At 36.0% G+C, this 14267-nt stretch overlaps 1 protein-coding gene across 4 annotated transcripts in view; it reads right to left on the bottom strand.

The window, feature by feature from the left end:
* LRP1B (LDL receptor related protein 1B) overlaps nucleotides 1–11363 on the bottom strand; it is a 1871086-nt gene extending 1859723 nt beyond the window's left edge. For 3 of the 4 annotated variants that reach the window (XM_053909154.1, XM_053909157.1, XM_053909158.1), the window contains exon 1: nucleotides 10851–11361. In XM_053909154.1, coding sequence (XP_053765129.1) covers nucleotides 10851–11031 — 181 coding nt within the window. In that variant the 5' untranslated portion in view covers nucleotides 11032–11361. Of the gene's footprint in view, nucleotides 1–10850 lie in introns of all 4 variants that reach the window. The other variant, XM_053909160.1, reaches the window with a different exon arrangement.
* Between the last annotated feature and the right edge of the window lie 2904 nt (nucleotides 11364–14267).

Raw genomic sequence — 14267 nt, 5'->3', positions numbered from 1 at the left:
TCTGAACTCTTGATTTCGGCCCAGGTCATGATCTTCCCGGTTCATGAGATCTAGCCCTGCGTCGGGGCTCTATGCTGACAGTAGCAGGCAGCCTGCTTGGGATTCTCTTTCTCCTTCTCTCTCTGCCCCTCCCCTGCTCATGCTCACGCACACAGTCTCTCCTTCTTAAAATAAACAAAAATAAAGCTTTAAACAGAAACAGTATTTCCTTCAAACACTGTAACTTTTTCTTCATTTTCACAGACCTTCTGGGTTCTGATATTTTCCCTTTTCCATCAGTTTTATAATACCATTCTCTCTTTCTCTCCTTTCCTCAACTCTTTTTCCTTTCTAGCTCCAACAAGAACTCAATAGACCCAAATGAGTTTGTTTTGTAGCCATAAGCAATCTTTCCCTGAAAATCCAAACTTGTACAATTGTTAACCTAGTGTTTCATTGCTTGTCCTGGTTTTTATTGTTGTTGTTTCTTTCTCTAGTCTGTAAATCACACTGACTGGTACATAGCAGTTACTGTAACAGCTATTCAATGGATGCGTGGATAAATACAGAATAATCCAAGGGACCTGACTGATAAAGAGGAATACCTACTAGGTCATAAATGCTTACCCAGTAGATTTTACACCACTTACTGTCACTACCCCGTCCTTTCTACAGTTTTCCTGGAATTTCGAGACAGGGTAATGCCTACAGCCAATAGCAGCACTCTTACAATTTCTTCCCTTTAATCAAATATGTATTAGTGGGAACTCAACTATCAGCACAAATTCTCAGTCATGTCTAGAATTTGGGGTTCAATGAAAATGAGCTCTTTATTTTTTTTTAAATTTTTTTTTTAACGTTTATTTATTTTTGAGACAGAGAGAGACAAAGCATGAACAGGGGAGGGGCAGAGAGAAGGAGACACAGAATCCGAAACAGGCTCCAGGCTCTGAGCTGTCAGCACAGAGCCGGACGCGGGGCTCGAACTCACGGACCGCGAGATCGTGACCTGAGCCGAAGTTGGACGCTCAACCGACCAAGCCACCCAGGCGCCCCAAGAGCTCTTTCTTTAAAACTCTGAGGATTTCATAGTTTTCTCTGGAAAAAAAATGCACAAATGCATCTTCATCAAACAGGCCAATGCCTATTCCTTCTGCTATTATGTTCATTTAGATTAGTAGAAATAACAGGGGAAAAAAACACAATTTACTGCCATATTTAATAATGCTTGGAATGTAACTAAGTGCATCATTTTAACTAAGCCCCCAAAGAATACTATGAGTCTGACTCTACTAATTCCATTCTGCAGACATGGTATGGAAAACATGGGGTAATAGGGAAGATGGTATTAGTAATTCTGAAATATAAGGGAAAAGGTAATAAGAAGGCAAACAATATTACAGGGTCCACATGTGACCGTCACATGCTATACACTTAGAAACATATTGCAGACAAATCAATTAAAAGTCCTGCAAAGAGGAATGAATTCATTTTTAAATTCTCTACAGTGTTAACCCTTACCTTGAAAGACAATAGCTTGAGGCCGTATTTCATGCCTTATCCTCCCAATATACTGACTGGTGCTGCATTCAGTGTTACAGAAAATCTTCCTAAGTTAAAGATATGAGCTGCTCCTCTACCTTGTCCTCATCTACACAGCTATCCCTTCATTTAAGCTACCAACATCTCTCTCCAGGACAATTATGATAAGCCTTTTACTGGATCATTGTATCCTTCTTATCTTCCTTTATTCAGCAACAACAAGCCTGAGCTCTTAAAAATTACATGGTCTCATTCACCTCTGATTAAACATCCAATGGCTGCCTAGTGTAATCGTAACAAAACCCAAATGCCTCACCTTGATCTGCATGGTCCTGTGTGGTCTATTCTGACTACACAATAAATATGCCCTTCCCACTTTTCCTCTTTCCCAAACACACAGTTCACTTCAAACACACAGACTATCTTTCTTTCTCTAAAATACCAAATTCTTGACTCCCTCACAAGTGTTTGCATGGAAAGATCCTCTTTCAGAACTACTCATACTTGTTTCCTCTCATTCTTTTGTCTCAGCAAATAGGTCATCTTCTCAAAATGTCTTCTGTGATTACAACCACCAATCACTTCTCTTGATTACATTATATTACTTGTATTTCTTCTTAGAACAAAATATTATTTGTTTGTTTGCTGAATGTCTCCTCCTGCACTAAAACGTAAACTAAATCAAACTTGCTCACTTGCCTCATTCCCAACACCTAGAAGAATGCCCAGCACATATTTGTTCCATTTTGTTCAATGACGGGATATATAAATGAATGATCACCAACCACATGGTTTGCTTCAGGAATCATATGATTTCAGCAGGAGAAAAAACTGAAAAAAAATGAAAATGTCCTGAAAATGTAAGGGAATTCTGGTTTTATGGTGGAATACAGAATGCATTGTGTTTTCACATACATTATCTACCTTGCACTCGTGGAAGGTGTAAGGGACACTGCTATGTCTGTTTTTTGGAGTTAGTTGGAATGGTTTTCTGTAAAACTCTTGTGGTGTTTTCACAGGCACCCAGATTAAAGCACACACAAGAGCAAACCCTTGTGCTCTTCATAACTTTATGTTCTCCCAGCAATGACAGCAAGCAAGAAGAGTGGAAAAAGTGCTAAGATTCTGGTTCTTATGCTATCAGGATTAATTTCAAAATAGTTGACAATATCCTTAACAAGTACAAATAGGGAGAAAACATCTTAGTGGGGAAAAGAACTATATCCAAAGATGGACAGAAGCAGAATGTTTAAATTCTAAATTCTACCTATTCTTAAAGTTGGCCAATGTTGGATTAGATGTACATATTTCCCGCCAAATAAGATTTGTATGCCACTAGTATCATGAGCCATCAACATTATCTGCATTATGGTGCTGGTGAACTGTTAGCTTTTTTGTTAAAATAATGACAATACAAAGACACAGTAAAAGGGCCTGTGTTCTGAGTTAGTAATTCTATCTGTAAATCTTAGTTATTTAAAAAAAAATATATCAGAAATATGAATGTCCAATAGGCATGATCATAATATTTTCACCTGATGAGGCAAAAATCTACCCATGAGCTGGCATCGTTATCACTGTACTTTCAAAAGCTTAATTATGAGAAAATGCCTTAAAAATTAATAGAGTTGAATAAAGTAGAATTTTTTAATAAAGCATACTTGCTATTTTAATATTTTCATACCAATAAAATATACCATTAAAAGCTTTAGGAAATACACACAAGATCTGAGATAATCTAAAAACCAAATCTTTTTTAAATTTCTAGAATGTGTATTTTAGCAAAAGTCTGAGGTTCCTAATTGCCACAGTTATTTAGTGTGTGTGGATTGAAGTTTCAATAAATTCTTTTTGTCAACGTACTCTGTCTTAGTATCTTTGTCCTTCCTCTCCTACACATCCTAATTTCTAAAGAAAACAGATCATTCTAAACCCATTTCTGTTATCAGCCTTATACCCACAGTTTTTCTTTTTCATGAATATCTTAAAATACCCTAGGAACACTCAAAGCAAGCAACCACAGCCAAGTTTCACTTCTCCTCTTCTCCCCATCCCCATTTTTAGCTATCTTTTCTCATTTTAAGAAGAAAGGGCTAAGATGACAAATTGTCATTAAAGAAAAACTCAGCGGTAGAAAAATTCTTAAGAAATTATGTATTCATATTTCTAAAGTAAAGCTGTCTTGGAAGTCTTGAAGGATGTCAATGCAATGTGGAAAAGTTAGGAAGGAATGTCCTATTGATTGTAAGAATAAAACAAGAGACGATCTGTGGTACCTTGATCTTACCCAAAGAAGAAATGTATTCTTTCGAGTAAAATGAGGTCGTGTTTCAACAATACCCGTCTTTGGTCTGAAGGCTAAGCCAGCCAGGACAATGAGGTGCATGCGTCTCAGGAAGGGATGTCTGACTGTTAGTAAGAATGCATTGTAAGATAAAATGTAATGCCAGCACCTTAGCAAGGCAACACACTCTGTCTTCTTCTTCTTTTTTTCTTTTTTCTCTTAATAAAGTTAGAAGGAATCTCATGTGAAAAGGTACTTTCTCAACTCATTTTCTATAATGGATATATAGTTATAATATTCATGTATTAATGGGAACTTTCATAGTGCATGACTATGTCTGAGAAAAATAAGACTATAGTAGTATAGTATAGATGGCTGTATAGTAAGAATATATTAATCAAAATCACTTTTCATTGTTTCTATGGGTAAAGACACCTTTGACAAGTGTTGCATATTTACAACTATTTTGGAATATTTGAGAAATCCCAAATGTATGTAATATATCATTCAACGAATATGAGGGGCAGAGTTACTGAGCAATATAAGTAACACAGTCATTACCAACTTAAGTGTTAGCTTTTTGCACTGGTGATACTTCTAAGAATCCGACCTACTGGGAAATCAACAACAAATGAACGGGCCCATTTATTTAATCACACCATTGCATTTTTTAACCATAATTGGGCATCTAATTGCAGACTGAAACTAAGTTAATGTGATTGCATGAGAAAGTTATTATGGTAGCATTTATAAACACACTATACCCTGTTGTCCATTTTATCACTGCAATGATTTCTACTATATATCCTGTGTTGAGATAAAGTCTTGAATTTGAAATAACATTTAGGAATATATTTTAATTTTTAAAAATATTTCACAAAATGAGAAAAATAAGTTCAATTAATAAAGCCAATAATGAAAAATAATAAATTTCTAATTACTTTCAATAAAGTAATTACCTGAGCATGAATGAATTCAGAGCATGTATTTATCACATTCTGATAGTGTTATAGGTTCTTATACTAACCTGTGATAAAAATACATAATTACTACTAAAATACATTAAATTCCCCTGTTATGACAGGAATAAGGACATAGGCACATATGACTTATATTAAAAAGTATAGAAGATAAATACAATGCATAAGCCTTTCAGGGAAATATGTTATTGTTGTTGTTTTTCCATAAAATTCAACTTTAAGCTTTTAATGCAAGAACAGTTTTATTATATTATCACATCTGACTGGCTTCTATCTAATATTTTGATTCCCATTTATTTATGAGTCAGTTTCACCAATTAGTCAAGTCAGAAAGTTCAGTCAAAATAACTGGGTTTGTACGGAGATAGCCTAAATCAATAGGATGGAGAGAAAGAGAGAAAGAATATTTTGGCATCACTGAATTCAGAACAGAGCAATAAATAATATATATTTTCTAACTTGGCCTTATAGCTATGCCGGGGAGAAAAGGGAGGCCACCAAATCATTTATGAGGAGAAAATATAGATCTAAAATTGGGAAGGTAACTTATATAGCAGAAAAACTTCCAATAGAAGAAATATGTATAAATTTTGGAGGTCTAAGCTTACTTGTTGTGATGTGCTGCAAAATCTTCTGAAGGCTTTGTTCCTCTTTCTATATAACATAAAGAGTTCAGATGTACTTGGAGAGATTGACATTTTATCCAATTGATAGAGCACACAAAAGGGAGAACAGGGATTAAATATTATGGCAAGCACAATACTTTTCAAAAGCAAGTGAGGTAAATACACTCATTGGCACACATGCGCATTAGTCCAAAAGTAAATTTTTTAAACTCTAATTTTTAGAGATATGTTCATGGTTTTGTATTTAATGTTTAAATAATAGAACGTTTGCCACCCCCCACCCCCGCAAGGAACTAACAAGCTCTAAAGATCTCATTCCAAAATAAAACAACTAGAAAATGTCTCCCAAGGCCTGTGCCTTTATTCATCCCTATGCCTCTATTTAATGGGTTTTCATATAGGTTAGATTTGGAGAATAACAATCCATATTGGAATGTAACAAAGAGGATAAAAAGTATGCCAGCACTTTTCTATTTGGTTGATTAATTATTGTCCTCCCTTCCCCACCAAAAAACAAACAACAAAAACACCTTGTTATTTGTACTCTCTGTGCATCAAGGTAGTTTTTTTGTCACTAATCTTATATTAAATATGGGGACCCAGATTTCTTCTTCTAGGTAGTTTTTGAACTGCCTTGAGTAAACATGACGATTTCCTGATAGAAGTTTGGTCCAGTACATATTCTGGTTAACTCATTATTATAAAGGACTCAACCTTTCACTTTACTTTTGTTTAGCATTGCAGTTGCTAAAAACATTGTTTCAAATTATAAGCATGGAGGGCATCATTATCACAGGTATTCCAAAAGCAAATGCATTTTAAAATTTATGTCCTCCACTGTCAGATTATTTTTTACAACAAAATATTTGTTACATGGAAGTTCATCATTAGAATATTGCATGTTGGGAGTTGAAAAATAATTCTGAACATTCTTCCATTTCATATTTTTGTTTTTCAAGGAGGTAATAAGACAAAGATAGACATATGTTTTCTGGAATTTAGAAATGAAAGTTTCACATCAAAAAATCTATCTAATTTTTGGGCTACAGTGGTATTTTTAAAGGATGTTTGTGCCAAAACAGCCATAATAAAGAAGATATGTATATATAATCCTTATTTTATATATATATATGTGTATATATATATATATATATATATATATATACACACACACACACACAGTAAGTGGGCTCCACTTACTGCTAAATTAGTTTAACTAATGATATCATGTTGGTACAACCATGTTTAACTTTTACCATTAATTCTACTTTCTTTGAATGCGTCTATCTAAAATGAAGACAAGTGTTTCCTTTGTACAAGAACTGTTTTGACAGACAGCTACAGAAGATAGAGAAATCTTTCAATACATCTGGTTGGTACTTTTTACTATACAAAATCCCTATTACTAGGAAGGAATTGAAGAAAAAAGAGTGCACATTTCATATAAGACAAAAATTAATAGTAGAACCATGAAAAAATTGATCATAGTAAAATACAGAATAGAGGGAAGATATAGAGCCCCCTCACCATTGCAATCATTGTAGAAGACCAAGTCATGTTCAGTCCAGGTGACTTTAAATGGAGCCTAACTTTATGGTACACCCTAGGCTCTGAAAAGAAAATGACAAGGCAAATAGCAAGAAATTAATGTCCTGGATCCAATATACTTGTAAAGTAAAAATTTCTGCATGTCTCTACCGTGGATGACAAGTAGCATTTAGAAAGTGTCGTATCACACTTAAGAATATATTCACTATGTCTCTCATCCCCCACTCTTTCTAAGAAGATGGACTTCCTTCACTTCCACTTAAAAAAAACCTTCCATCTTAATAATTCTAGTATTCTTAACATTTGAGTTTTCTGCGATATTCTCATGTATCTCCCCATTCTTAGAGATTTAATTATATCCAACCTCACCTTGATGGAAATTTCTTTAAATTATTTTTATACTGAAAATATTTCCATAATTATTATGGAGTGAGAAGAAAATATTTATTTTAAAAAATATTATTTTGTCTAAAGATACTTTAATCTCTTCTTTAAGAAATACTAATATGAATTCAGTCTCTTCCTAAATTTATCATTTGGCTTTCTCGTCACTCTTTTTCCCTCACTTACTCTATTCTCTGCATTTAAACTCTTTTTTGTGTTTTCACACATTGAAATTATTCTTTGTTTTCCCATTGTCTCCCTTCATTCTTATCAGTTTCAAAGTAAACTTCAGGAGACAGAGAGAGAGAGAGAGAGAGAGAGAGAGAGAGAGAGAGAAGAAGAAGAAGAAGAAGAAGAAGAAGAAGAAGAAGAAGAAGAAGAAGAAGAAGAAGAAGAAGAAATCTCAAAGATTACACAGACTTCTTCAGAACAAAACTTTAGTTTACAGGATACATGGGTCGTAGTTCATTCTTTCTTGAGGGGAGGAAGATTAAAATTTTGACATGCACATGATTGCCACTTTTAGAGGGTTTTATGGACATACACATTTAGATGATTATAACAGCATGAACTTTAATTATTTGGAAATATGTTTCACCTTCTTATCTGACCCAGGAATTTTTTAAAAGAGACTAGTTTTAGGTCTCTCAATCCCCTTTATTTGCAGAAAATTTGACAATTTAAAATACACTTCCTTTTAAGTCTTAATCCCTATCAAGCAACACTTTGATATGATATGACATTGTAATATGACACATTGGTTGATCCTAAGTGAATATGATTTATCCTTCACGTTTTGCTGTTAAGAGTTACAAAGATGTTTCCCTTTTTAGATGTGATGAAATCTAACAAGAACTGACATGTACATTATCTTAACTCTGTATCAAAATCAATATAAACCAAGAAAATAAACAATGTAGAATTAGCAGGAAAAGTGGATGTATGTAGATTGAACACAAGCATATAAGTTAAAGTATTCTGTTTAAAAAAATGTTTGAGTTTATACTGATAAACTTACAAACCAAAGAGCAACACAGGCAGAAGGTAATCCAAGTATTTCTATCTAATTCATACAGTTTAAAAGTCACCCATTACCCAATACATATTTGGAGAACCTGAAAGTAATTTCTCATTTTCAGGAACGAAGCAACTCCTGCACTACAAAACACACCTGTGTAATTCACATGCCTATTTTATTCCTCAAGGACAATTGACATAAGCTTGTGCAAAAAGCTACATCTCATTAACCTCTTTCTTGAGTTGATATTCCTATATTGTCTGTTTCAGCATTTCACTGAGGAAAGTTTGCCATAATGCAGCAGCACCTTCTTTTTCAACTTTAAACAGGATTTCTCCCCCACCGCCCCTCCTTTTCCAAATGAGACACACCCTTTTTACTTTTGATAGAAAGCTCTGGCAATTTTAACTCCTTTCTAACAGTTTGGAAAGTTGTGTTAAATATATATGATAGTGGCAAAGTGTTGGTCTACAACTATTTTGACTTGTGCTATCTGATAACAGTACTTTTGATGTTGTCATGGTGATATACGACACTATTTCAGTTCTAGGAAAAAGGTAACAATCGTTTTCCATATGCCCTGTTTATGTCTTACATGTCCCTCTCCCTCATGGAACTAAATGTGCACCAAATTGTAATGTTTTTAGTTATTTAGTTTTCTATCTCAGGAGAAAATCCAGGGTCTACAGCTTAACTTTTTATGATTTATACAATTCTCCTCAGGTATTCGTTCTAATCATTGCAGCAACAACTCTCTCCCTCATAAACACATCCCAAACCACTGAGGACTTAGCTCTAGATGAGGTCAAATTTGCAGAGATTGGGGACTCAATCAGAAAAAGCCCAATAGCAGGAGTCTGCAGTGCCATTATATTTTGCTAGCTCACAGGGCTGAAAAGCTTCATTCTGTTCATCTGCTCTGGTCCAACTTCAAAGATTCTTCCTAAGAAAGGTTGAGAGCTGATTGTTCCAGATCAAAGACATCATCATTTCAAGTTAGAGCTATGTGCTTCCATTTTATCAGTATAGTTTTCAACCATTCCACACCAACTTCAAGGTAAGTTAAGACAAGTTTAGAAGCTATATAGTTAGGTGGCAATGATATGTTTAAAAGATGATCATTCAGTGAATGTCAGATTTTCTAAAGGAACTAGTATCAGTCTCACTACTGGTAAAAGAAATGTGCTCAACATTGTAATGACTATAACCTGGTTGCCAACAGCAGGCTGGGTAGAAACACTACAATTCATTCCCCTGTTCTTTCTTTTCCATAATGAAACAATAATTTTTAGTCGGTTCATAATTCACTTCATATAAACACATCACTAAATCTCCCAATGCAACATTTTGTCTATTTACTTGACATTGGGATCCAGATATCCTTTCTATCTTTGTTACTTCTCTTTTTTTCTAATTAAACATTGACAACAAAGCAAAATATTACATATGTGTGTGTGTGTGTATATATATATATATATATATATATATATATATATATATATGAAAGATACTCCCGATTTTACTTTAGGGAGTTAACCATTCCAAGGCTAGCCACCCAAATATTCATCTACCTTTTTTTTTTTTTTTTCATTTTTTTCACCCGTGCGACTGTTGTCAAAGATCATCTAACTTGCACAGGGATTCCTGGGTTTCCAGATCAAAAGTTTATACAATCTAGGCTTATTAACTAACATTCCCACCTCCTCTCTCCTCTTCTCCTTACATTCCCATTTCAACTTCCACCACTCATCAGCTATTTGGGGAAGAAAAAAAAAAAAAAACCATAAAACAAACAAACAAACAAAAATAAACAATGGCAAAATGCCAGTAGTGGGTAAGCGTCTCCTGGTACCATGAGCTGTGTCACAGACCTTCAGAATCAAAAAAAGTCAAGTTCAAGCAGGTACCTGCGCCCAGAAGCTCCCTGAAAGCCTAAGCCTCTCCGCTGAGACACTAATCTCTCCTGAGTCTGCCTCAGGAAGGGGCTATAGAAACGAAAGGGGCTCGAGCGGCCGCTTTCTCCCCTCCACACACCCTGGGTGCATCAGGTAGGGAAGTTAACCAGGAGCTAAGTTGAGGGAACACACACAACGCGGAGAATCCGGAACCTGCAAAAGCTCGCAGCTGTGAGAGTCAGTGCGCAGCAAGTCTTGGAAAAGAGAATTCCGATCCCAACATCTGCAGCGCTTGGGTTGCGCGGGCAGAAGCGCGCAGTCCAAGTCCAAACGCTCCCGGGGGGGTACAAAATCAGGACCGGTAAATGGCCAAAGGAAAAAGCTGGGGGTGGGAGGAAGCCGAGGACTCTGGCACCTGGTTCGGAAATCCACCACTGCACCTCTCACCCCCACGAGGCCAGCGATACAGTGGCCAACCAGTCCTGGGGAGCGGGGCCACAAGGACTTAAGTTTCACACTCACTTATCTACAAGCATCGCCCAGCAGGAAAGCCCGAGGAAGAAAGGGGAAACCAGGAGGGAGCTATTTCCTTACCTCGGTCGGCTCCCACGGTCAGCACCTTGTCGATAGGAAATAATCCCGAGAGAGTGAGTAAGGCGAGGAGAAACTCGGACATTGTGGTCGCCCGGTAAGGAAGCCTGAGCTGGAGACTGCTCCGCGGCGCCCTCGGCCCGGCGGCGGCGGCAGCTCGGAGCCCCGAATCGAGCAGCGTCATTTACAAATGTCACTGGAAATTCTTCAGCTCAATGAGCCCAGCCAGTCCGCCTTCTCCTGCCTGGAGCAGGATGTGGAAGGTGTACGGATGCGCGCGTGTGGGAGGGAGAGAGTGTGTGTGAGAGCGAGCGAGCCGCTCGTGTGTCTTGACTTTTCAATGCAGGGTACGTCTGATCTTACATCACGCAAAGAGGGGCAGTGAGAGATGCCAGCGGATGGGAATTCACTGATTAATCACCGAATCCACCACACACCCCTCCGTCGTCCACATAAATCACATCTATTACTTAGTGAGAGGCATTTAACACAACAGGAAAATACCACCGCGAACTGAGAGCACCACAAATCACAATTATTTCGGTCTCCTTGAAGGGAAAGTAACTCCAAAGCTGGTTCTGTAGGGATTTGGGTCTTTAGAGAAGGGGGAGACTTCTGCATTGGGCTGAGCCACCCAGGCCCGCCTAGGAAGCTCCGCATTTAACAGCCACCTCGGAATTATCAGCTACAGCGCTGGGATGCTTCTCTCGGCAAAGCGGATTTGATCCCTTCTCTCCCTGGAAGCTTCCTTACCGGGAAGGAAGGACAAGCCAAGTCATTGAGCTTCTCTTAGGGAAATGGTTTCCTCTGCTCCACACACAAATGCGATGTTTTCTGAATTGCGCTTTTAACTTTTATGCTGAGTAGCATCTTGGGGCAAAGATGCAAAATTTAGTGACTCAGCAGAAACAACAACAGCAACAAAAAACCCCAAACAACCCCCAAAGTCATTACCCCTTGCAAAAGAAGGGAAAATGAATGGAAAGAGGTCCCTAAGCAGGGAATCATAGAGCAAAGGATTGGCAGTTTGTTTTGCAGTCTATTTCCCTCTTTAAAAATGTTCCTCGAACCATTTTAAACATGTTTTGAAGATTTTTAAATTGTTTCTGTTGTGTTTTTTTTTTTTCTTTCTCCACATGGTGCAGTTATAAAACTTTACCAAACCATCCAAGGCATAAACATGAATCAGTGGAATTAAAAAAAAAAAAAAAAGTTGTTTTAATGACCACTTGAGGTTTTTAATATAATCATCCCCAAACCTACAATTTTAGTTAAACATTTAGAGATGGCTAAGGAGTTAAAACTCAGAAATATTAATAGTTGAAGGCTTATTTTTCCTTGTAACATCTATAATTCTTGACTAAGCACTAAGGTTGAAAAACATGTATTCTAAATATGCATTAATATTTGATATTTTAAAACTTCAAATGGATGTAAGGCAAACTATAAGAAAAGAACAAAACTAAGGAACAGGATGATTGAGAAACAAATGGAAGATACCTTAAGCACTTTGTGCAGTTTACTGGTTGACCCAATATAGATGAATGCTAGCACTATGAGCTAGCTGTTCCTGAGAGCAAAATACCCAGAAACATATTTGGCTGTTCCTTAGAAGTCATTAAAATTAGACTGGATCAAAGAACACAGAGGTGACTCTACGGGAAATTACCAAGAACCTGTGAAATTTGCCTTTTTATACTTACTCTGTGATTGTAAAATATGTCTTTTATGTCATTTTTGCCACATTATAAATTTTAAAGTTGACTTTCCCTTGTATATCAAACCATTTAGTGTCTAAAAAGATGACTCCTTCCATCTTTAAAAGTGTATGTTTTCTTCTCTTCTAAAGTTGTTGCATGTGTGATTTCACCTATTATTTTTACTGTTTCACAGTAAGATTTAGCATATAGGAAATATAAAAAGGTATTTTTCCTACTTTATACTAAAAATTCACAAACTTTGGACTTAATGGCGGAATTCAAAGAACATGGGCCTAGGGAGGGGAGGAAGGGTAAATTTAGAATGATACTCAAAGTAACGAATATTTCTTTCTCAAGTGTCCACACCACTGTGTGTTCTGTAAAATATTTATTCTTTCACTGGGACAAAGTAAGTAGGTGTCTTTCTGACATGATCCCATTCAGTCAACTAGGAGGTCAGCTATTAGGAAATCTATATCCACTTAAAGTCTTGGCAATAAAATGAAGAGTGCTAACAAACCATGCTAAGGACATCCAGATTCTGCTTCTTCTCTATCATTATCACCAATTGCCTCCCATCTCAAAATTGCAAGGTAGAAGAAAGCAGCCAGGAACAGAACAACCAAAGACTTACCATGTACTCAAGTTCGATGACTGAAAATCAGTGACTCATTTGCTTCTGCAATGTATGTACCAGCTCTGGATTCCACTGTCAACTCTTAAAAGGGAAAAGTTATGAAAGATAATCAGAGAAGTGAATACCCAGCAGATTTTGTATTCTAATGTATATTCTAAATATGCTGCATTCTAAATATGTAGTGCCTCCTAATAATAAAACTACTAAGTAAATTAGGCAGAGTAAAAACCATATGATCTCTTTTACATCATCTGCTTTACTTTTTAACTGCCCTGAATAGAAGAAAATCAAGGATGCATTGTCCACATATTGCGATCAGAATAATACAGCAAACAATTTTTTTTTTATTTTTAGTGATCACAAATCAAATTGCCATATGTGAATGATACAGGACTCAAAATTGTGGTGTAAATTAGGGGTACTGATTGTGGAAGGTTAATTACTAAGTAATAGGTTAGCGTGCACACCAATGAAAGGTGATTACTTGTGTTTAGTATCAATTTATCTATAAAATAAAATTGGGGACTTATTTTAGGAATGTGAATAGATGTTACTAACAAAGACCTAAATGGTATAAAAACTTCAGAGGAATTGAGTAGAAGAATGGATGCTTAGGAATGTTTCAGTGGTCAAGTGGACGTAACACATACATTTGGATGCATGTCAAGCATATTTTTAAAAACAAAATTATAATAAGGACATGGATTCATACCACAAAGCCATAATAATACATTATAAACATATTCAATAATTAAAATAGACACATATTTATCATTTATTAATAGACACATGGTCTAAAGCTGAAATAAGGCCAATGCCAAAATAAAATTAATAAAATTTTCTCACATCAAATCACTTACATATTGTAGCTCTTCATTGAAAATGACCAATTCATCAAAAGAGATAGTTTTTATCAGAATCTAACGAGGCTTATAAAAGTATAGACCAAATAGGAATTTTAAAATTAAATAATTCATGTCCAGGTTTTGAATGACCATCACGTTATAATGGACTATAAATAAAAGGGAAGTGTAAGTGTAATTTTCTATGAAATACTTTATTCCCCATCATATATACTTTAGC

This window comes from Panthera pardus, unplaced genomic scaffold (assembly GCF_024362965.1).
Source record: "Panthera pardus isolate Hobbes unplaced genomic scaffold, ASM2436296v1 HiC_scaffold_10, whole genome shotgun sequence".
Classification (NCBI taxonomy): Eukaryota; Metazoa; Chordata; class Mammalia; order Carnivora; family Felidae; genus Panthera; species Panthera pardus.
Note: the sequence above shows the minus strand (reverse complement) of the source record. Positions and strands in the feature narration are given on the sequence as shown.